The sequence below is a fragment of the Alternaria atra genome (genome assembly GCF_907166805.1).
Source record: "Alternaria atra isolate CS162 genome assembly, contig: 35, whole genome shotgun sequence".
In the NCBI taxonomy this organism is placed as follows: Eukaryota; Fungi; Ascomycota; class Dothideomycetes; order Pleosporales; family Pleosporaceae; genus Alternaria; species Alternaria atra.
This window is the reverse complement of record NW_025091334.1, coordinates 1,367,538-1,390,032: the sequence shown is the minus strand read 5'-3', so window position 1 is coordinate 1,390,032 and position 22,495 is coordinate 1,367,538. Positions and strand designations below refer to the sequence as shown.

The window sequence follows — 22,495 nt, the reverse complement described above, 5'->3', positions numbered from 1 at the left end:
CAGCATGAAAGAATACGAAGCTGCAGCTCGGCAGGAAGTCTCTGAAATTGAGGGAAACTGCTGAGCGAGTGTTGCGACGGGCTATTGTTTTCAGGCTGCTTCACGTAGGCCGAAAAGAATACACGTTTTTCGCAGTGCCAGTTTATCCCAAGATCCCAATCAAGTGGCTGTGTCCATGGAGGTTGAGGGAGTATAGTAAGCAGATTGCAAATCCTTGATGGATGTATGGTCATTGTGAAGTATCTTTTGCGAAGGTTGTGAGTTTCGAGGTTTGTAGGTACTTGTCGCTACCTACGCGTGCAGGCGGCGGTGGGAGGCCACCAATAAGAATTCAAGGCCGAATCAGGCCTTACCTAGCGCCGGTCACCCGCGTGGCCGCCTCGCCAGCTTTGGAACTTCAACTCGCTATGCAGCTTCTTTACATCTGGTCTATCTAAGGAAACAGTGCTTCTAGGCTACTCGCTTTGTAAGTTCTTTTCCAGTGTCTCAACGAAGCATACGATCGCGCCTCACAAAGTGGCATTGTCTTCGTGCTGCTTCGGACAATTCTTACTAATGTAACAATTTTCGTTGTTCACCCGTCTCGCTGACGAGGCTAGCACTGATCGCTCCACAAAGCAAGGTGATATGAGAAGATAATCTACAATCAAGACACGCTCGTAAGATGAAGTTCTTCTTGACAGAAAACATTCATGTTCGGCGCATCAGCGCTCCTAGGATTTTAGCCTTTCTTCTGCAAGTATTGACGACGGATCAGTTTGACCATCCGGTTGATGAGATGGTTGCAAACGAAGTTCAACGACACGTGAAAGTAACAGGACAGTGTATATAGTGATCAAGGCTTTTTGTGGCGCGGTTGGCTGCGGTCAAACGACCTCATACGTGACCTAATCATTCCGAGGCCTAGGCCTCACCTTAGGCATGGCAGTTGAACAAACGGGCAGTTAATCATTCACAGCGCAGTCTAATTTTACCTCCAGCCTTTTAATTCACGTTTCCGCATTTTCACTGTTGTTCTCAATTCCCCAAATTTCTTCACGAACAACTCAAAGCCACTGCCTCTCGACTTGAACTATCAACCCACAGTCACATCACGACTCCACCCAGTAACCATGCGTCTCCTCACTCTCTTCATGATGCTGCTTCCGGCGGTAGTAGGCCTTACTCTCAACAAGACCGATGGTACTACGATCGAGCTCGGCGACCAGCCCACGGTGATTGATCTCCGCAACGTGATCATGCCTGCGCGTGCCTCAGTTACCGAGTCCAACATCCACAGCAATCCTGATGTTGCTGACGTCAATATTGCAAACTGGGACCGTCTTGCGTCCAATGTACGTACGCGCTATCGACTTTCGTCCATTCCTCTAACCACTACAGCTTCACTTCCACGACCACATCAACTACCAAGGCAATGTGATGACGTCCTACCGCTGTATTGATGGCATAAACAGTTGCATGACCTTATTGAACAATGAGCAAGTGCACCGAGTAAGCTCAATCTACAACTACTGATACTTCACAGTCCTATACCCTTTGGGGCCTCCTCGATCACTTTCAAAGATTGCCCTGACGGTGCGCCAAACCATGGCCGGAAGTTCCATTGCTTCTTCTTCAGGTACGTCTCTTCAGGTAGACTGGTCAGTGGTACGAGACTAACGCAGATTAGGACGGGGGCTTGTGAAGCAACGGCGAGATCCCTCTATCTCCGCGGCTCTGTTGCTAATCTTGCAAACATTGGCTGGAATGTGAGTACTGTTGAGATATGCTGCCTTTCGATAAGGGTCTGCTGACTGACAATGATACACAGGACAAGATCAAATCTGTCGAATGCTACTGGGACTAGCTGTAATCATGAGCTTGAGAAGGTCATTGTGCAACGTGCATATGACGCATTGGGTTCGGATCTTTCTGAATTTCAGTCGCTCTTAGACTTTCATTCACGTGGATGTTGGAATAACAGTTGGGCAATACCTCAAAGTGTGCAAGCACTTATTAGTACGGACGAAGAGATGTATTTCTGATAGTTCATACTCTTCTTACAGGCTCAAGTTTCTGAGAACTCTACTGCCTAAAGTTGTAGTGAGATCTGTCTTCTCGTAATTACATCGCGCCATGTCCATGCATCTACTATTCGTCTCGAGGCTCGAACGTGCATACTAGATCGCCGCCAACCATGATACGAACATCAAGTCGATTGACAGCTGCTGGTCCACATAACTCCTTGATTCCGAGAGGAAGAGTGACAAAATTGAATAAATTGGTTCTGGCGGTACCTGTTAGGATAATGGCGGAGCTAGTGGGTGACATGATGTCTTCTGAGCTTACGGTACGAAGGTACAGGAAGATTGATCGGAGGGGCGTCGTCGACTGGTCAGCCAGGCGGTTTTCATGAGTAAAATCGAGGGGCAATCACTCAGTCTGTTGACAAGGTAGAAAGAGTGAGCGCAGGTCAAGACAAGATTATGATCGCGTACTGTTTGATGCGCAGCCGCTCGGTGGCTGATCGCGGGTGAATGTGTGCAATGGAAATTGTGTTGAGAAACTAGAAACGGCTGAAGCGAATTGAATCCCGGATAGGCTGGAATTGCTGTTGAGTTAAGAGTCCAGGGAGTGCGGTCAATCAGCTCACGTGGAGACGCGCTTAGTACACTATCGCCTTCGTCACAGCCTTGGACGCATAGATGTTCCTAAACATAGCTCCAGCATATCAACATCGCCATGGCATACAATTCATTGCGACCGCAGCAACAGCCAAGTTTTGACAAATACCGTGGTAATAGTGATGATCACCCGCCGAACGAGAGGCGACCTCGAGACCCAAACCGTGGACACTACACTGAGAGAGTCAATCCAAATAAGACTTTGCGAACGATGCGAGATGCAGGCGTACGGGAGCACCATACATTGTGCGTTCAGTGTGGAAAGCTCGCGACGCAAGTCCATCGCGAGAATTGGCGCGAGTGCAACGGTGCCTGCCCTATCAATCCGGTCCACAGGCACACTGGAGAAATTTGCGCAGACCTGATGCAAACCGCCAACCAGGAATGGTGCAGATCACATGTGAATGAGAGTCTGGTAATTGAGCGTGAAGCAGCTCGTGGAGCAGCTCATGATCCAGACGCCCGGTACCGAGCAGAGCAGCAAGAGCGCAGAAGCGAAGCGCAATTCAATTCGCAGACTTCCTTGTCGCCCCATTATTATTCCCACGATCGAGAAGTGTTCAGTGAGCCCTATGTTGGGTTCCGAGAGCCCGGCTATCATACCGGTTACACAAACAACCGCTACGGCTTTCAAGGTAGCTATGCTGACCATAGGCATACGTTCGATGAGAATGAATACCCAACATACGCTGGTTCATGCCGCAATCGGGACACACGTGAGCGGAGTCCGCAAAGGGAGCAATTCCAACTCTACGGAGGCTATCGTGATCGTGCGCCTGTATATGCCCGTAGCTCATCCCACCTCGCATCATCTGGCTCAGTTCCAGGGCGTGGTCGAGTTTCAAGCCGCTCACCACCAAGCGGGAGGCCAGCAGCAACAGGCTTGGTTGGATTGCGCTCGAATAGAGCAACTTTGGTGCTTGATCAAGAGAGTCGGGTACCAGCCCCACAGGCACAGCCGTTCATACAGTCAGATACGCATCCGCAGCCACAGTCGCGAATGCTACCGCAAGCTGATACCATCCAGGTATCATTAATGAGGCTTCGGATCTGGCGCCGGGATGAAGCTAAACGGCAGTCAGTACAAGCAATGCAACGACAGCAGCAGGCACATGGGAGCCTGTTGGCTGAGTCGCAGAGAAGTCTTGCCCAACAAGCTAGCCAGTCCACAAGAACGACTGCTGTAGCATTTGCGAGCAATCAAGCTGTGAGGACGCCGGCCGTAGGCGCGAACTTGGCCTTGTCAGTGCCACAAGGAATCATGAATACTGACGGCGCTCTGAACTTTTCTGATGCTGTTGCAGCGCGCAATGCAGCGCGTCAACGTAACGCTTAAATTGGCGTTGAGCTGCCTTGACCTGGCGCTGAGTTACCGAGCTCAAAGAGCCTACTGGCTGATCGTGCGAGTTCGGTGTCCACGCCTGCCATTAGAAGGGGCTGGTTCTGTAGACCGCTGCGACGTCCAGAGTGACATGAGATGAGATATGGAAGGATTAATGCCTAGGAGCCAGCATGAGGAAGGAAGTGTAGAAAGAACAGACAATTTATAATCCCTTGCTACACAAACGCTGTGCTTCGAATGCAGCGTGCGATGCTTTCTTATGATGTGTGACGTATGGACGATGGAGGGCTCATATGCTCAGAAGGGATGATACAAATGGGTTCATATCTAGGTGGAGTGTAGGTCGTACGAAGTCGAGATGCGTGACGGGAAATGACGTTGACTTGGTCGGAAGACGCGTGCCGCAGGCGCGTCGCTTATCTCGAAGCTGCATGTGTCGGTTGGTACATTGGACTCGCGCAGGTCGCGCCATCTCTTCTTCATCTCATCCAACTCAAACACGCTCATCAGCATAAGATTTCCGGTTCCTCGACATGGCTTTTCTAGGCGACGTCTCGATCGAGTGTCCCCTCCTTCCTGTTTGATCGCTCGCACCAGCGGCGAAGCGGGGCTGTGGAACATCGACCTGCCTCTTGCGGGGTATGCTTCATAACGGTGTCGAGGCCGACCATGACTTCCGAACTTTTCGGTACTTTGATAGAAATCCTGTTCGTGCTACAGTAGACACAGGACTCGGCAAATCCTTCGCTCATCAATCTGCTGTTCAATACATCGCAAACATGTCCGCCGCTCAAGCCCTCCGCCAAAAGCAAGCCCCAATCAAAGACGGCTACCGCAGCGACCCCTCCTCCGCCGTCGTCACCCTGAAATCTACTGGTTCGCTCGACGACCATTCAATAACATGCAAGCTGTCCGACAGTTCTGCAGTTAAGGAAGCGCACAGGGTAGCCGGCCTGCACCAAAAGGCTGGCGGCGACGACCCAGCCATCTCAGGCGAACTATGTTCTGGCGATATGCTCCTTGACGCTCTTGTAGCTTGCTCAGGTGTCACGTTGAAAGCCGTCGCCACCGCACTCGGCATACCCATCGCATCTGGCACCGTCACCGCAGAAGGAGACTTGGACTTCAAGGGCACACTTGGTGTGGACAAGACGGCTCCCGTCGGCATGACAGGCATACGGTTAGAGTTTGCGGTCAAGTTCGGCGAGAGGGAAGACGGTAGGGAAGTCAGTCAAGAAGAAGTAGACAAGTTGGGCAAGTTGACGGAACGATATTGCGTCGTGCTGCAGACGCTGGTGCACAAGCCTACTATTGCAGTGAGACTAGCTGGAAGCGGTGGTGGAAAAGAGGGTGAGGGGTCCAGCAGGGAAGTGTCACATAAAACCGAATTATAGAGTGGTCGTAAGTCGGTTCTGGCGACGCTATGTAGCTATATACTACAGATCGCCCACCACTGCGTCTCGATGCTGAAACATGGCCTAATTTAAACTAGCGGCGACGCGTCTGCACGTGGGGGCACAATATCTCTCTTCAATCTGGAAACATCATCATTTCATCCTGTTGCGCTCTCAACTCCGACAAATTGACACCATGAGCTTCGAATCTGTACAGAATGATTTTTGCTACATCAAGTAAGAATAAAGCCATCAGCGGATCTCAAATACCATCGAAGGAATAACCCCTTCGGCGTCTTCGTTTTGAAACTGCATTGCCTCACCGTCCATCATTCCATGAATATAGCACTCGCCAAGGAGTGTGTAAGAGTAATAGCCTTCCTCACCGAGTCGTTCGCGCAAATTGTTTCGAACCTTCTTATCGTAATCCTCAACATCATCAGACGTCAATTTAGTCCTGTCTACCTTACGGCACCAGCTAGGCCGTCGCCCCGTTGAAGAGTCAGGCGGCACATGCGCAGCAGAAGACGCCGAGTGTGATGAGCTTGCGCTTATCAGAGGCATATGACCATTTCTGGGAAGTTCGTCCTTGGGCTCGTGATCACCGCTGTTGGCATCTACCTCTTTTCCTGTCTTTTCGTATCTTTCCACATGTGCATGTTCCCCGTTTTCTGCAGGCCCATCCCTTTCTCCATGACTTTGAACAGTTCCGTCCTCATGACTGTTGCTATGCTCGCCATCTCTCGCCATTGTGTCATCGCTTCCTAGCTCTTTGTTCGTCGTATGCCCATCGGTGCCTGCATGTTCATCGTGGGTAACGGAACTTCCCTCTACAACGATCGCTTCAGTCGTGGGCGTCTCTTCTACATTTTTATCTCCTTGTCTCGTACTCCTGTTTTTCAAAGCCTCGTACCGGTCAAGCACATCTCGCCTCCATTCTTCTTGGCGGGTTTCCTTTCTTTGTCTGACCACCTGCTTCCAGCGCCGACCGGCAACAAGTGCGTATTCAAACTCCCACCAATCTACCTGTGGCCTTTTCTTCTTGGCTGTTCCTGATGTTTCTTTGGAAGCGCCCGAGCTAGAACCTCCAGTAGTTACCGCTGCGCTAGGAGCGATCTCAAGTATGTCCGCGGCGGACCGCGATTGTCTCCGTTTTCGGGACGCGCGAGCTTCCGTTTCCCGCTTCTTCACTGCCTGCTTGTCCGCTTGCCTGCGTAGATGTTCATCCATCTCCTTTTTACCTGGCCTATTCACCTTCTTCTTCGGATTTTCTTCCCGCTCTTTCATCTCCGCTTCAATGCGGCTCTCAATTTCAGGCCATGCTTTCTCGCGCTCTTCGAAACACCATAATTTGAAATCGACTATGAATTGTTTCAAGATGCGCAAAAGGTTTTTTCTGAGATCTTCGGCTGAAGACATGGTAGGGTCGAAGCCATGCCTTCGCATGTAATCGGTAGTTCCGTGCCTTCGCGTGTAATCGGTAGTTCTGAGCCATTCTCTGCAGAGTTTTGCCATCTCTTTGTCTTTCCAAGCTTGATGTTGTCGTTTGCGTGCAATGTACTGCTGTAACTTTTTGGCCACAGTATTCTTGACATCTGCTAGTTCCTGTTCCATTTCGATTTCGAATTCCTCTTCAGTCTTCCTGGGGCTTTCGCGCAATACGACCGGTACGCTACATCCGTATAATATGCAGACCAGGTCATTCTTCTGGACATCTTTGCCGACCAGACCTAGCTTCTGGCTTTGGGTACGCACAAGTGCACGATTCCATGTAACCGCCTGCACACGCCGACAAAATTGAGCGACGACCGAGTTGCGTTCGTATTCGATAAGTGCAGTAGTATCAATAGCTCCACTTTGGAGACCACCTTTTCTGAATGATTCTTCACAAGCCCGCGAGTAGTATACGGGCGGGTTTTTACCGTCTCGACCACGGTTTGCGACAAGCGTTCGCCAGAATGCGTCTGGCGGAAATCCTTCGGCATCCTCCCACTCTGCGAGGTCGGCCCATTCTATCGGAATATGCCCGCTACGAGCTACCTCCGCGACTTCTGTGATGACGTCAAGCTGAAAGCCGCGTACGTACATACTAAATTGCTTTGCTATCGGTCGCTTCCTAAACCTAAGCGCTTTTATGTCCACGCCTTTGGTCTCAGCGGCAGAGTAATTTCGGTGTGTGGAACTAGGGAGACCCACCAAAGGGTCTGCGTTGATGCGGCTCATCTTAGGGCCACTCGTTCCGGGTCTTTGGTCCATAGCGAATGGTGCGTTCGAGAGTTGGGGCACCCAGGAAGGCAACCCTATATCTTCAAGTTCAGTAGATGCAGCTGCCTCCTCTAACGATGCACTCTCAGGCCGAACCGCGGCTGCCGAGCTAGTAGCTTCAGACTGGGGGAGGGACTGATGTGCTCTGTAGTTTTGCCGGCGCGCTTTTCGGGCTTTCTCCCTCATCTCAATTCTTTGTTCCTTCTTTAGCTTCTTCAGCCTGGCCTCTCGAATCTTTTGTAGCTTTCTCTCTTCGATCGCCCATGGGCGACAAATGACGTCCAACGCACGACTTGCATTCCCGTCCAGAGAACGCTCGATAGCGAACTGAATGAAGTCCTTGCATACGTCTACGTACGGTAATTTGTAGTTTACGTTATAGCTTTTGCGCTGCGTGTAGACCTCTAGTCCTTCCTGAGCACTTCTGGATGTAACAACAGTGCGAGCGCTCACAGCGCGTGGAGTGGTGTCTTTTGCGATTGCAAGCAGCGCATAGATCGTGTCGTGAGGTACGGTTGTATCAAAAATGGTGAGGCTTGACACAAGATATTCCAGGCTCAAAAGAGGCTGTATACGACTCCTCGAATCGCCGGGGATGTTGTGCGTATCGTTTGTAGAAGGAGGTGTTGATGAATCGCTATCTTCGCTGTCGACGTCCTCACTGTCGCTATCTGAGTCGATCGTTGACTCGACTCGCGCGTATGGAATTGTCTTGGTCTGGGATACTTCGACTTTCTTCCAATCACGGAACAAACGTTCTGTGGCATCAACAAGCAAGCTTGCACCAAGCGCGGAGACGTAATCGAAGTAGCTGGGGATATACTGATTTTGTCGGTCTTTCTTCATGACCTCTGATAGGCGATGCGTTGCTGTCTCGACCTCTACAAAAAGTTCGACTGCGACAGCGAACTTCTTCCATGATATCCTGTCGTTCCCACAGTAAATGATGGGCTTTCGCGCCAGTGCCAATTCTTGAACCACCCATCGTCGCGAGAACCAAGGCCTTTGCATCAGATCTAGTAACGCGATCCACTTCTTGCTAGCATCTTTGCTATCGCAGAGTGTGTCGAAGCTTTGTAGATGCAAGACCTCGTTCTTGATGAAACTCAGCGCCATCCGACTGGATTCAGTTGCTTCACCAAGCCAGATACAAACTCGAGAAGCATTTCCGTAGATGATGTTCATCATCTCGACTTGGTGGTTCTTCTCGTTTAGGCTACATTAATCAGCGCATGACCATTACACACAAGAGACGAACATACTCATCTTGGTCAATACAGACCATATCAATCCAAAGGTAACGGTTGCGATACGGATAGCGAAGTGCCTTCATAGCGGCCACAAGGTTTGGGCTCACAGCTTTCATGTACGTTTTGCGGTTCCGCTGAATCCTGATGTAATCGGTCTTGCCTGCTGTGCCCCAGCACCATGATAGAGCCTCATACTGCGGCGTTTCATCTCCAGTTGGAGTGATCAATACGCAATGGATCGCAGCGTCGGGAGTCTCACTGGGCAAAAGTTCAAGGATTCGTATCGCCCCTTGGCTGCGTGGCAAGCTGTCGTAGTGGTATGTGCTATGCTCGAGGGGCTTCTTTCCCGTCCTAGCTGATGAGTCGTGGTCAGGGGTGCTCATTCTGAAAAGATAGTAAACAGACAGTTCAATGCAGAAGACCAAACATCGGACTCAAAGCGTTCGTATTGAGTGAATGAGATACATAAATCCCTTTTATAATCGCTTCGCAAGGCAGGATGCCAGCCTTCTTCGTCAGCCCCTCTACAAATTGGAGGTCACCTCCTTCAGGGTGGCTAGAGCAAGCGAACGCCCCAGATGATCTCGGTGACTGTTCAAGTACGAGTAAGCGACAGAGGACATCGATACAACTGCCGTTCAATGCATGATTGGGCATGGGGTGACGTTCGGTAGGAAGCCTGTGGGTGGAGGGTGTTCACGCACGGCGCGTACGAACTCGTGCCATGAAAAAGAGCGAGTAACAGAGGTATGTGAAAGCCACCATCAGTCTTTTGGTCGATCGTCAAACCCGGTTACAGGCCGTCAATATTACATTGCAGAGTCCTCAGCCCTGGCGCATATCCCCAGGGTCGTACCTGAAAGTTGATCACAGGCACGTTTGCGGATAGAAAGCGCCGCGGAAGAGCGCTTCATGGCATTAGGAGGGGCTAGATCCATCCTCAGCCTTGTAACTGGAAAGTGGTTGTGACAAAAGGAAAGCTGTTCAGCAGGGGTTTAATTAATCTAGCGAATAGGAGATCGGCAATGGTCAGCTACTGCATCGGTTTTGAGAGCTGAGAAGCCGAAAGGCTGAGAAAGTGTGCTGGAAGACCTGTTTGTGGCCACACGAGCAGCACATCCCGTGAGGTCAGATATAGTCTCGTTGTGGTGTTCGAAATAGCGGTGAGCAATGCACGGATAGTGGTTCAGCCGATAATGGGCGCAGACGAGAAGAGATCGAGACTGAAGCTGTGAAAGCGCAAGATTGAGCGGTTCGGTACCCGCGCACTAGCGCATCATCCCGCCCTCACCCCAAGCGACGGCTCCAACCGCCCGCCCCTCCAGTCTGGGTCCTCAGATCACAAATGGCTGTAGAAAACAGTCGGGGAAAGTTCCTAGTATGGAGAACGAGTGTAAGCAAAGTAATGGTATCATCGAAAGCACTAGTTCAAATACGAGGTCAGAGTAAGTGAGGAGAGTTGTGGTATATATTCTTTAGATCTGATGGCGAGGCTATGCCTTGAGGTCGTCCTTCGTAGTTGTTGGCGCTCGTAATGCTTTCTCTCTTCCCGCCGTTGTTGCATTGAACGCGTCATCGGCTACTGTATGAGGATGTGACTCAGTTATGGGCTCGATGGCTTTGGCCTGCATTCTGAAGTGCTTCTGTAGCTGCTCGAGGGCCGCTGCCTCGTCATCCTTGGCGACACTGTACGCTTCTTTGTCCCGGCCCATCCAGTTTTGGCCCAGAATCTCACCGAGACTGATGGAAGCTCTGCGTTCAATATTCCGCCTCATGCGTGGGTGCCACATATGGTCATGCACCATGCCCTTGCCGAAGAGCTGAGGCTCTCTCAATAGCGGACTGCCCCATATCTTGTTGACCTCATGTACGTATCGAGCATATGGCAACGTGTTCGTTCTCTCCATTACTCTGTTTTCTTTCCTGCTAGATCGGCCATGACCAAACATGTTGACGAACTGCATTTGCAGGGCCTTGAGGACTGTGTGATAATGAACGAAGACGCCAAGATCTCGTAGCAACACCACAGTTTGTAAACCTGTACTCCACCCTAAGTGACGTAAGATCTGGCGCTGGAGCAACTGCCGGCGATAGTGCTTTTTAGCAAGCGTAGACCCGAGCATGGACTGTTCCAGATGAGCGTTTGGTAGCAGTCCAGCCTTGAAGCCCCAGGCGATGAGACCATGCTGGAGGGACGGAGGGAATAGCTGCCGAACAGGATGCAATGAGTTCTCGCGCTGTGTTACCGTCGCTGGAAAGTGGAAATAATGGGCACGCTCGGGATGGGCAGCACGCAGTATCGCTGTGGCCGGTTCCAAGAATGGTGACTTTGGCAAGTTGTTGAATTGATGACCGCTCCTCGGTGCATACCAGCAGAGAAGCCAGAGTAAAAGTCGCCTAAGCTCCCTGAATCTCCCGACCATGCCAAATCTGCGGATGATCTCACGCCAAAGTAGCGGAGAAATGGCACCTAGGCCGTTCTCGAGAATCATCACGAACACACGCGCGACAAAACGCAAGTCGTCAAAACGGTCGCCGACGGGTTTGTGTCCTGATCGCCGGCGGCGTAGTAGGCCGCGGATGGCCATGATCGATTCGGCTGTCAACATAACGCCACGTGCGCGCATGTCTCGGAGCACTTCCATGACATGCTGCGGCCCGGAACGTTTGATATAGGTTTGCAAGAGCAGGTTCCAGGACTCTTGACTGGAATCGTTATGGAAGAGCGTCAGAATGGCAAGCGTGCGCTGGACTTGCTCATAGTCGTCGTTATCGAGATAGTATTCGAGCAGCTTGCGTTGTACTTGCACGTCGCCAAAGACATCCGGATGCTGGTCGCTTTCCAACATACTGCGCACCAGTTGCCATTTCTGCTCCATTGCAAACTTCTCCAGTGCTAAAGAGAAGACGCAGCCCTGTAGAGCAATGCCTGCTGACCTGAGCTCTTCAAATCTTTCAGGTAGTTCCTCGACTGGTTGTGTTTGCAGGGCCATGGTGAGCAAAGCTTGAGGCCCAATCTCGTTCACTCCCACCATGGAGAGCCCTTGTATAATGGAAGCCGCTGGAAAGGTGCGTGTTGCGAACATGCGGGCGACAAAAGAGTCTTCGAATCGGACGGGTGCGGTGTCAGGGCCTTCCAAGCGACGCAGAAGATCCTCGTTGTACCTGGCCGAGTCTCGCTTCCATTTCTTCTTCGACCCTTTTGTCTCAAAGTAGACGTCACGAGCTGATGCCTCGACGGTGAACAGGCGAACGACAGGGTGTGATGCGACAGACTCTGACGGCATGTCATTACGAAGAGTACAAAGCGCATGCCATTGACGTGCCGCGGTGATATCCCCCTTCTCGATGAGCACAGGTACTACCTCGTCGTAGAGATCCCGCTCGTTGCTGTGCTCGTATATCTCCCTTAGCGCTTCGTATGCGGCGTGCTTGAGAGTCGATCGTCCCAGATGTGCCAACTGCCGTAAGGGAAGCCGCTGGCATCTTAGGTTCCTTTGCAGCGAATAATGATACCTCAACGCTGTCTTTGCTCTCCTCGGAAGCCAGTGGCTCATGACTAGATGATAGAGATGAGGGTATTTCTGGCCTGTTTCATGAAATAGCTCTGCAGCGTGCTCTATCACTTTTTCTACGAGTAGGTGATTCTTGACGAAGGTCCCCCACAGATATTCGGCATCCGGTGTGTCTTCTATAGGTAGGCGGTACCCTCGATGACGGATGTTTCGCCAGACATTGCGGACACCTTTGGGCCCATGCAACCTCTCTTCATTTGCAAGAATGACGGCGAGTTGCCGGGGATCGTCTTCCCTTTTCGCTACACGTACAAGGCCGTTCTCGAAGATATCAACGGTCGGTACGAGGGCATGGTTGGCGTCGTCACTTTGGAGTGCTGCTCGCACTTGGTCTCGAATTGCCGCCTCCTTGCTTGCATCCTTCATTCGCCTCCATTGTAGCTTCGACTGGGGTTTCGGCTGGTACGAGTAGTGGCGATGGGTTGCTACTGAAGAGCAGCAATTTGTCGCTATAGAATATGCTGCAGGAAATTCGGGGGCATTGACGATGGAGCGCAGGAGTCGCAGGGCAGACGGGCTGGCAAGGAGCCTGTCCAGGGCCGGTGGCATCAACAAGACAAGAGCGAAGGGCGAAATCAGTCCATTGGCGTCGCGATGGTTTCACTTTGAATTGACAATGCGGAAAGTTGTTGCGCCCAAAGTGGACAAGGGCCTTGGCGCCCGACTTCCTTTCGCCGACGGGTCATTCGACCTCGCGACATCACGAAACCGCCAAATCCACGAAACTAACAATTGCCCCCGCAAGCCGCGCAATACACATCTACACACTTCAAAATGGCAGGGTACGTCCACCCTGGAGCTGTGGCCGTAGCTGTGGGCTCTATACAGCGCCGCGACGGCCTCCCACGCTCCTCTGCCTTTTCGCACAGAGCTCGATACTGACAGCCGGCAGCTGGGTTATGCGCGAGAACAAGGTGCCTTACTGGCAACGCGAGTTCCAGAAGCACGACGGACTGAGGACCTGGGAGAAGGTGCGTACCGAACACGGAAGAGAAGGATCAATGGTGTGCATATGACGTGGTCAGAGAGGATGCGCAAGCGGGTGTCGGACACAGGGCGCCTAGGAACCATCATAATCGGGGATGCATGCTGACAGATTTCTTTCAGGCCCGTGGCAAGTACCTCGTACCCGGCTTCAAGGTCATTATGTTCAGCAGCTTGGGTGCCAGCATGTACATGATGGGACGTCTCGTCCTTGTAAGTTGCACTTGGCTAAACTGAGCACACTGCCGCGACTAACTGTGACTAGGGACACAAGACCTGGTTTGGCAAGAACTAGAAATCCACACCTCGAACATGATATTCGGATAGGAGGGGCCCAGGATGAGTCGTTTGCATCTGTACAATCAATCAACAAGCCGTTACCCGTCACGACATCTCTTTTTCCGGCCGCATAGAACAATCATCATCATCATCTCTTTTCGTTATTTGTACTGGCTGCAGAATGATGCAGCCATTCAGCTATCACTTCTGAAGGAGTAGCAGGGCTGGCTGATTACAGCCATTTGCAACCATATCCATATTGAGCTGTGAATATGTCTTATTTCTAACCTTCTGAATACACATGACGCAGCAGACATGTCAATTCTCGCTTCGACCCAATGCAATCGAGCTCTGGGGTAGCTGCCCAGGTGCCCCTCCACATGCGTGCTAGTCGCTGTAAAATGAGGTCAGTGCCACCAACGAGGAACCGAGCCGAGATCCATAGATCCTCCAAACCACCTCCCGCGCCGTCAAATCTCCACGTACACCTGTTCATTGTGAAGCATCGACGCAATGGCAGACTTCGTCAAGGGTCTCTTCGGTGGGCAAAAGCCAGTACAGGCTCCAGTTGTTGGTGATGATGGTACGTACACTGTATTGCATGCGCGATCGCGAGCCCAGCGACCTGGGGATGCGGGACCACACACGAGACCCCTTGCGCGATGCTCGAATCTCCCAACAAGAGATGAAGGCGCGAAGTCATCGTGAGGGTATCTTCGGAGATTGTAGAGCTTGTAGATATACGAAATCAATAGCATGCGCTGACAACGACCAGACTTCGCCGACTACGCAGGTGCTCCTGAGCCTACACCCGCTGCCATCTCGCCCTTCACGACCGGTACTGGCGCAGCGCAAGCAGCTCCTACGGCCTTGGGCGACAACCGACCATACACGGCATGGTACCGTGTGTGGGAGCGCACAAGCATGGATGACTTCAAGTTGGAGATGTACATCCTGCCTTTCCTCTTCGCTCTCATCGCGGTTCACCTCTGGGGCACCAAGCGCAACCGCAGCAAGGCTAGGACATGGATGAAGGCTCACGCCCCCGTTCTGTCCCAGGAATTCGTCCAAGTCGGTCATACACGCCCAAGTGGAGAAGGAGCGGTTACAGACGTGGACAGCATGCTCAAGGAGAAGAAGGCCGACGAGTACCAGACATACGCTACTGGACGTCAGAACGTGGCCTTTGTCGACTTCAAGTTGACCTTCTACAAGCGCTTCAACCCCTTCATGTGGCTGGGTGAAACCGTCCTTCCCCTGTTCTTCGAAAGTTTCCCTCCACCCACCGAGCGTCTCGAGGCTACGGCCTACGTCTTCGATGGCCGTGAGACCAAGTTCGCGCCCTCATACGGTCAGGGCGAGTCAAAGAAGGTCACCAACAGCACTTTCGATGGCTTCGTCTTCGCAATTGTACACAAGGATATCATGAAGCGCATGCGCGATGAGCGCTACGACCTGTCTCTGACTACCACGCGCGACCACGCCAAGTTGCCAGTTTGGACCACGGTTATGAGCGAGAGCGCTGAGGTCACGGATATGCTGCTCACCCCTGAGCTTATCAAGGCTGTAAACGACGCGGGAGACAACTTTGAAGCCATCATCGTCAGCGACCAGCCCATCAACGCTCCCAGGACGTAAGTCAAACAGTATTCAAAGTACGTCGCTTTTTGAACCAAGCTAACATGTCCCAGTCTCGACGAAACCAAGCCCAAGAAGCGTCTCAGTCTCTCCCTCAAGTTCGCCTCTGACTACGCCACCACCCTCCCCATCTTCCAGTACTTCCTCCGCCTCCCCGATCAACTCGCTTCGTCCGCACACTTCCGCCCTGAAGCCCTCCGCCGCATCAAGCAAACCCGTGACGAGCAAATCGCTAAGATCAAGAAGGCGGATGACGAGGAGAAGGCAGAGGAGAGGAAACTCGCCGCTGACAAGCTGAAGAAGGAGCAGAGAGATGCCAAGTTGGGCCGACTGAGTGCTGATGAGCAGCGCAAGTTCTTGGACAAAGAGAGGGAGAAGAACGCGAGGAAGGGTATGAAGAGGAGTACTGTCAAGGCATAGGCTGTTGCGGGTGGGAATATGGGTTGGGGTTAGAATGGGTACGAAAGTATCTTGGGCATTGGATAACGGGGCATGCGAGACGATTGTATAGTACAAGAAAATGAGGCACCTGTGTCTTGTAAGAAAAGAGTAGTAATTCATTAATCGTACGCTACGTCACAGCCATAGGAATGTCGTGTCATGGGGTTGCCTAGGTCAGGAACCTCTTGACGGTCCATCTTGCACACTCAACCAACAATAACTAAAACGCGAAACGGCTCACTAGACGTCCAAACAAGCTCTCCCAAATCAGTCTTTCCGTGCCATATGTGCCCTCTTACATCTGCCATTGGCAGGCAGAGTGGACGGCTTGGTGTAGTCTCTGGCTGTCGCCAATTAATGTCCACCTTTTGCAATCTCCCTAGCCATCTGCATTACATGACTCCACCAAGCTTGTAGTTGCGTACGATATCTTCAAACTTCCCCGTGATGAGCTGGGGCGTATCACATGTCCAGAACAGGCGGTTCTGAGTATCGAAGTAGTAGTGGCCACCAGCTGCTAGGGTCCTGCTACGTCGTCGTTGGTGCATCCCATTCCAGACGCGTGTTGGCAGGCGCCGTGGCAGTGTTTAAGCGTGGTATCGCAGTGGCCATGTTGGGAGTAACAACCTGCGCCGCATTTAGTCCCCTTCTCTGGACCACAGGTACCGTCCCATGATACAGCTATTGCGGGGTATCGACGGGGTGCATATGAAACTCCTCAAAAATCCAGGCGCCAGATGTGAACGTGCCATGGCACCAGGGATCTTCGACGATGGCGATATGGCAGTTGAGGGGGCTGGAACTGCAGTTGCCTTGTATAGTGAAGTACTTTGCGTAGTATGCGAAACCGATATTGAGCTTCTCGGATGGAACAACTCTCGCGAGGTAGTCCTTGGTTGTTGTTTTCGAATTGACAACAGAAGTGTGATGCTTTTTTATCTTGCCATGGCGGTTCATCAGGTTGTAGCCCATCACCTGGTTGGAGTTAGGTTGAGATACCCGATGGATGGATTGCGTGAGGGTGAACAATAACCTACGTTGATGAAGTCAACAGACGGCCGTACCTGAGGTCCACTCTTTTGTGTGTACCCAAGCATATCGCATATTGCTTGTAAGCTCATGCTTTTGAAAGATGGGAGAACCGACTGGCCTTGCTTTCCTAGCACAGCAATTGAAAGAAGCTTGTCTCCAATCGCAGCACGAATAGCAGCTAGTAGTATAGGAAACATGGTGATCTGACGAATATTGTCAAAGTTGCGCAATTCTTTATAATCTGCACCATTGCCGCCCAGATATCTGCAATCGACGTCTTCCATTATTAATATCTATAGCTTATTGATATTAGTGAACGATGTACTCACCGACTACATCAGTCCCAGTATTGACAAGCATAGTAGCAACATTGGTAGCGAACATTTGCATCGACGCATCTGACTGTGTTATTTGATAGAATCTAATATCATCACCTCAGCCTCCCACAGCAATCGTGGTTTCACGTTGGAGTACTCGGTCCAGATCGTGTTTATAGGAACTCTGGGCTGAAACGTAGCTGTGGCATTGGCTTTGGCGAATGCAATAATAACATGGTCTATGTCTGCTCCATCTTGAGGATTGGGTGGGACGTGTCGGGTGCCATTCGTCTACGTACATCACAAAAGGAACATTTGCTAACACTGCAAGTAACACCGAGGTCAGGAGTGCCGCGGACAGAGTTCGCGTACTGGGGTGACTACGGTATGCTTAACGTGCTATGGATAGTCGGTTAGAAGAATTCCAAGCAATCGGATGGAAGAACGCCAACCGATGGATGTTGCCGTAAAAAATTAAATGGGGGACTGAGAGAAGAGAAAAGGTCAAGTCTTCGGGCCAAATTTGTCGTCGTAGTTTCCTCGATGAGTGATGTTGTTGATCTAGACGTGCTTGGAGAATACCTGGAATGGAAGGAACATTGCTGGCTCTTCTAGAGTCATGTAGACCACGACAACCTCCTCTTTACTTGCTCTGCTACGATTTTACTAACAATGCACACCTACCGGTCTCTGTTGAGTGAGCTCCCCTTTTGAAGAAAAAGAAGCGCTTCCTGACTGACAGTTCCTATGTCCTAAGGCGATGTATGTCCAGTTTATTGAAAGACAATTAGAAGGTCTATGGAATACTGTATTTGCAAGAATGCGATCCTCCTCCCCACAAATGTAAGGGCGAGCATTGGCTCTTCACTTATGTCGGCATATATTAAACGGCCCGTACATGTCGCGTGTAGCCATCAATACACCCACGTCACCGTCTGGGATGCCATAATGAAGAGTATTGCCAAACTAGAGTAAGAAATCAACATCATTACGACTCAGTCTGAGAACGTAATTTGTAATTATTCCTTCGTGTCCGGGAGCATGGTGGAAGCCTGGTTCTTGTGCCATAGCCTACCTGATCCACGAGGGAAATGACGATTGCAGAGAGCCTTGGGAAGACAGTAGAAAAGCGTATACGAATAAGAAACTGACATACGTGCAATGAAAACCATCAGGATAGGATGCTAGTACAGAGTCAAGAGGTGGTGGAAGGTAGCTTCCTCATGATCCTGTAGTCGTGCTTTCTTATACTGGTAGCCAGGATGCAATGCAACAACAGCGAGAGAAGAAGTGAACGGCAACCACAAAATATGCCATTAACCCTCTCTTGGGCCAACCAACACCCAAATCCACGTCTGGCCTCCCAGCTCTTCCTGTAAGGCACATTGCACATTGTCACTGGGGCTAGATGAGCTGGTCGGGATCGCAAACGTCACTCAAGTATGCGTACCACACCCTATCCTAACTAACTGACTGTGGGCTTCCTGTCTTCGTTTTCCGTTCTCTAGTTCCTTTGAGTTACGATCAGTATGGTGTTGGAGGATCTGGCAGACGGCGCATTATTGAAGAAAAAGTCGGATCTTGCTGGTGGAGGATTGTATCTGTCAGAAATACAATCCCGGTCTGGTTATACGCTCAGTGAACCATCAGTGCGAACAAGAGCAGAGAACAGTTGGATGAAACTGACAGACCACATAGTCCTTGTAGCACACCAATCATCGAGTTCTCCACAATCACGAAACCGTCACTGCGGCAGGTGCTGCATGTCAGACGCGGGCGCTGTCCGTGGGGACGACGATGCGGACCGCCGTTGAGAACCACGGTTCACATGCGTCGAGTTTGCAAGCGACCGGATAACTCGCCCAGTCGGCGTCGATGGCCATCGCCTGGAACGCGATCGATGACAGTCTTGCACGTGATAGTCCGGCGGAGCCGTGATCGTCGCCGGCCCATGCTGCAGCTATGCTTTTCAGGCTGCGGCATCCAGGAGCTCTGGCCAATGACGACTCGAGACTACGCGACTAAAATTAGGAGGCTGGGGAAAGGCTTGGAGCTATCAACAGCTGGCCGCGCGCGACATGGATAAGCTCAGCTGAAAATGCCTCTGTTCACGTAGGAGCTGCCGCATGATGCATGGGCAGGCTGTCGGGCCCCAATTGCATTATACCACGCAAGTTGGGATCAGCCCACTTCCAATGGACACGTTCGTGGAGCTGCAGCAAGGTCGGGGAAGCTCCCGGCAGCTCTGTGGAGCTCCAATGCGATTTGACTATGGATTGCGACACCAATTGATGCCCATTGCCCGGTCAACAGCCGTGCTGAGGTGAATTGCGCGTCCGAAATTACCTCGGTGCGAGAAGCGCCAGGATGCGATGTGCTGTCTGGGGTCAATCGGTCCATGGCACAGGCAGAAAAGGGGGAGCTGATACGCGCTAGTGCGCCGTGTCAACAAGACTAGGCTACTCCTGGACAGCTCTGCCAAAGCTTCCCAGCCTCCACAACCCTGCGATCATCGAGACGCCGACACAACAGTGATCCGACTGACCGCCAATCTACTTGATCCCCTCCTCGGCCATCCTGACTCCATCTCTCCTCCACCTACACCCCGCTACTGCATCCAATTACGCATCTTCAAGCTGCTGCACGTCAACACCAGAAAGCTGGCGACTCTTCAGTAGATCTTTAATCACTTCAAATCTCCAAGTGAGACCCTCAAAGGAGCCAAGAAGTTCTTTCTTGATTCCTTTCGAATTGTTTTCGAACGGTTCGAAGGGTTTTCGAGAAAGAGCGACCCGACTCCGGCAAACTGGATTTTGAAGCACGAGTATGCTCTTTCACTGCCAGTGTATAAGCAATTATGCTAATCCGAGCAGGTTCCGATCCCCTTCAGTGTCTTCCCGTCTGCGTATCGGAACGCGGAATTAAAGGAAACTACCAGCGTCAAGGTAGAAGAACAGGAAGCACAGTTTGAGCAACAGGCTTCACACGGACGGGAAGGTCACGAAGAAATCCACGAATCCTTCTCCGCTACCGTCCTACCTCCTCCTCCGGCTCCCCAGCAGCAGCAGCAGCACCAACAGCAGCAGCACCAACACCACGACACACACGTCAAGGAAGAGGTCCATATCTACGAAGAAGAGCGTCTTCGTCGTCCCCAGCCACCCCAGCAGCAGTTCCAGCAGGCTCCCCAGCCTCAGCAATTCCACGCTCAACAGCCTCCCCAGCACCGTGAGGAGCTACATATCCACGAGCAAACTCGCTACAGACAACCTCAGCAGCAGTTTCAGTCGCCCCAGCAGCAGCCTCAACAGTCTCAGCAGCCCCAGCCTCACTCTCAGCACGTTCATCGTACTGACCGCGTAGAGTTTGAGCGATCCCACGACCGGTAAGTCCGATCCATTGTTTTGCCAGCGCATCTTCGCACGGATCAGCACAACAGACCAACCCCCTGACTTTAGCGGCACCCAGCCACGCGCTAGCCGCTAACCCCTTTCATCTGTTGTTGTCCTAGCGACATGCAGTCTCCACTTTTCTCTCACCTCCTCTAAGCTCTTCCTTGCCCAACTAAAGCTGACCTTCCTTTCTTCCTTCAGCTACCAACCTCACCCCCAACCTCCTACCTCTACACACTCCCACGTCGAGGTTCAGGACAGAACCTACGATAGCCACTTCAATACAGTCCACGGCCCTGCCACCGACTACGCTCCATCTCAAATCGACGTTACTGAACGTCAGATCCGTGAACGTACCCGTCCTATCGTCGCCGGTGCAAGCTACTCTAAGGAGACTTACACCACCAAGCACGACACCTTCCCTAGCAGCAAGCACGTCGAGAGTGTTGCTAGTCACCAGCCATCTGAGGTTCGAGTAGAAACATCTGCTCGTTCCACTACCGCACCCCCCAAGAAGTTCAAGCGTGATATGGGATATTACGACAACGAGGGCCAATACCACTCGCTTCGTCAAGGAATCTCTCACGCCGCTCACAAGGTTGCCGACCGCATCCAACACCCTATCCACCCTCACCGCCACCACCACTCTCACGAGCACTCTTTCCCCGGTGCCAAGTACGACGACGACCGTGAAGAGGTAATTGTCAAGGAGAAGTACACTTCAGCTACTCCTTCTGTTGCCCCTAGCCGCCCCGTCCAATCCGGAGCTCCTGTTGAAAGGGTCGTTCGCGTCCACTCCAACCCCTCTCCTCCCAGGTCCACAGTCTCTGCTGCTGCCCCTGCCCCTGCTCCTGCTCCCGTCTCAGCTTCTATCGCACGTGTACAAGCTTCTGCTCGTCCAGTCCGCAAGATGGCTTCCTCCAAGACTATCACCATCCCTTGCCACCACATCCGCATTGGCGATCTCCTGATCCTCCAAGGCCGCCCTTGCCAGGTCATCCGCATCACCACCTCCTCCCAGACTGGCCAGCACCGTTACCTCGGTGTTGACCTGTTCACCAAGCAGCTCCATGAGGAGTCCTCTTTCATCTCCAACCCGGCTCCCTCCGTCGTTGTCCAGAACATGCTTGGTCCTGTCTTCAAGCAGTACCGTGTTCTCGACATCCGTGAGGACGGTCGCGTTGTTGCCATGACTGAGTCTGGTGATGTCAAGCAGGGTCTTCCCGTCCTTGACCAGAGCGGTCTTATCTCCCGCCTGACAGAGTCTTTCGACAACGGCCGTGGCAGCGTCCGCATCCTCGTCATCGATGACGATGGTTTGGAGATGGCTGTTGACTACAAGGTTGTCCACGGATCCAGGTTGTAGAAACATCCAGTCAATGGTAAGTCATCATCACCACTAACACTCATCATCGCTCATCATCTAACATTACTCAGGTCTCATTCAAACGTTTAATAATCAATTCTCTTAGGCGTTTGCTTGCTCACGGCCACCTTTTATAAATTGTGTTCATAACTTTTGCATCGTCACTTGACTGGTAGTATGGCGCACTCTGGCATCGATCGGCGTCCATCGCTCTCGGTGTTTGAGGCGCGTTCATGTCTGCTTGCTTGGGTGGTGGAAATATCGGAGCTACATCTGTGGATAGTTAATGAATTGCGTCTCCTTTAATACTTCCCTCATGCTATCTGGTGTACATGTTGTCTCATCCTTGCCTTGTTGTGATCAATCCTCTTCCACCCGTGTGTTTGGTCGCACGATCTTGCATCGTCTAGCTATCCGAGGCTACCCCGCGTTCTCCACGCGACTCTCCACATCGACATCTTAACACCAACAGCTATAACCGCCCCACTGTATGCGAACGACGTGCGTACCCTGCGCTCCCACGCGATGAACTTCGCGAACTGAGACAACTGACCATT

General features: G+C 51.8%; 7 protein-coding genes across 7 annotated transcripts; 4 read left to right on the top strand and 3 right to left on the bottom strand.

Moving 5' to 3' along the window:
- Positions 1-1,112: 1,112 nt before the first annotated feature.
- Positions 1,113-1,846, top strand: ALTATR162_LOCUS11368 (uncharacterized protein; the record flags this gene model as incomplete). The annotated part of the gene is made up of 5 exons (XM_043319010.1): positions 1,113-1,334; positions 1,381-1,478; positions 1,526-1,618; positions 1,670-1,748; positions 1,811-1,846. The coding sequence occupies 5 exons, from the start codon at positions 1,113-1,115 to the stop codon at positions 1,844-1,846; spliced, it is 528 nt and encodes a 175-aa protein (XP_043174945.1).
- A 2,938-nt stretch (positions 1,847-4,784) lies between these two features.
- On the top strand, positions 4,785-5,399 carry ALTATR162_LOCUS11367 (uncharacterized protein; the record flags this gene model as incomplete). The annotated part of the gene is made up of 1 exon (XM_043319009.1): positions 4,785-5,399. The coding sequence occupies one exon, from the start codon at positions 4,785-4,787 to the stop codon at positions 5,397-5,399; it is 615 nt and encodes a 204-aa protein (XP_043174944.1).
- A 252-nt stretch (positions 5,400-5,651) lies between these two features.
- Positions 5,652-9,297, bottom strand: ALTATR162_LOCUS11366 (uncharacterized protein; the record flags this gene model as incomplete). Its single annotated transcript, XM_043319008.1, has 2 exons — positions 5,652-8,880; positions 8,927-9,297. 2 exons carry the CDS (start codon positions 9,295-9,297, stop codon positions 5,652-5,654), a joined length of 3,600 nt encoding a protein of 1,199 aa, XP_043174943.1.
- A 1,110-nt stretch (positions 9,298-10,407) lies between these two features.
- On the bottom strand, positions 10,408-13,038 carry ALTATR162_LOCUS11365 (uncharacterized protein; the record flags this gene model as incomplete). Its single annotated transcript, XM_043319007.1, has 1 exon — positions 10,408-13,038. One exon carries the CDS (start codon positions 13,036-13,038, stop codon positions 10,408-10,410), a length of 2,631 nt encoding a protein of 876 aa, XP_043174942.1.
- Positions 13,039-14,265: 1,227 nt separating this feature from the next.
- On the top strand, positions 14,266-15,810 carry ALTATR162_LOCUS11364 (uncharacterized protein; the record flags this gene model as incomplete). Its single annotated transcript, XM_043319006.1, has 3 exons — positions 14,266-14,335; positions 14,528-15,386; positions 15,444-15,810. 3 exons carry the CDS (start codon positions 14,266-14,268, stop codon positions 15,808-15,810), a joined length of 1,296 nt encoding a protein of 431 aa, XP_043174941.1.
- Positions 15,811-16,512: 702 nt separating this feature from the next.
- ALTATR162_LOCUS11363 (uncharacterized protein) lies at positions 16,513-17,147 on the bottom strand (the record flags this gene model as incomplete). Its single annotated transcript, XM_043319005.1, has 2 exons — positions 16,513-16,806; positions 16,869-17,147. 2 exons carry the CDS (start codon positions 17,145-17,147, stop codon positions 16,513-16,515), a joined length of 573 nt encoding a protein of 190 aa, XP_043174940.1.
- Positions 17,148-18,128: 981 nt separating this feature from the next.
- On the top strand, positions 18,129-21,938 carry ALTATR162_LOCUS11362 (uncharacterized protein; the record flags this gene model as incomplete). The annotated part of the gene is made up of 4 exons (XM_043319004.1): positions 18,129-18,151; positions 19,953-20,004; positions 20,054-20,408; positions 20,860-21,938. 4 exons carry the CDS (start codon positions 18,129-18,131, stop codon positions 21,936-21,938), a joined length of 1,509 nt encoding a protein of 502 aa, XP_043174939.1.
- Positions 21,939-22,495: the final 557 nt, after the last annotated feature.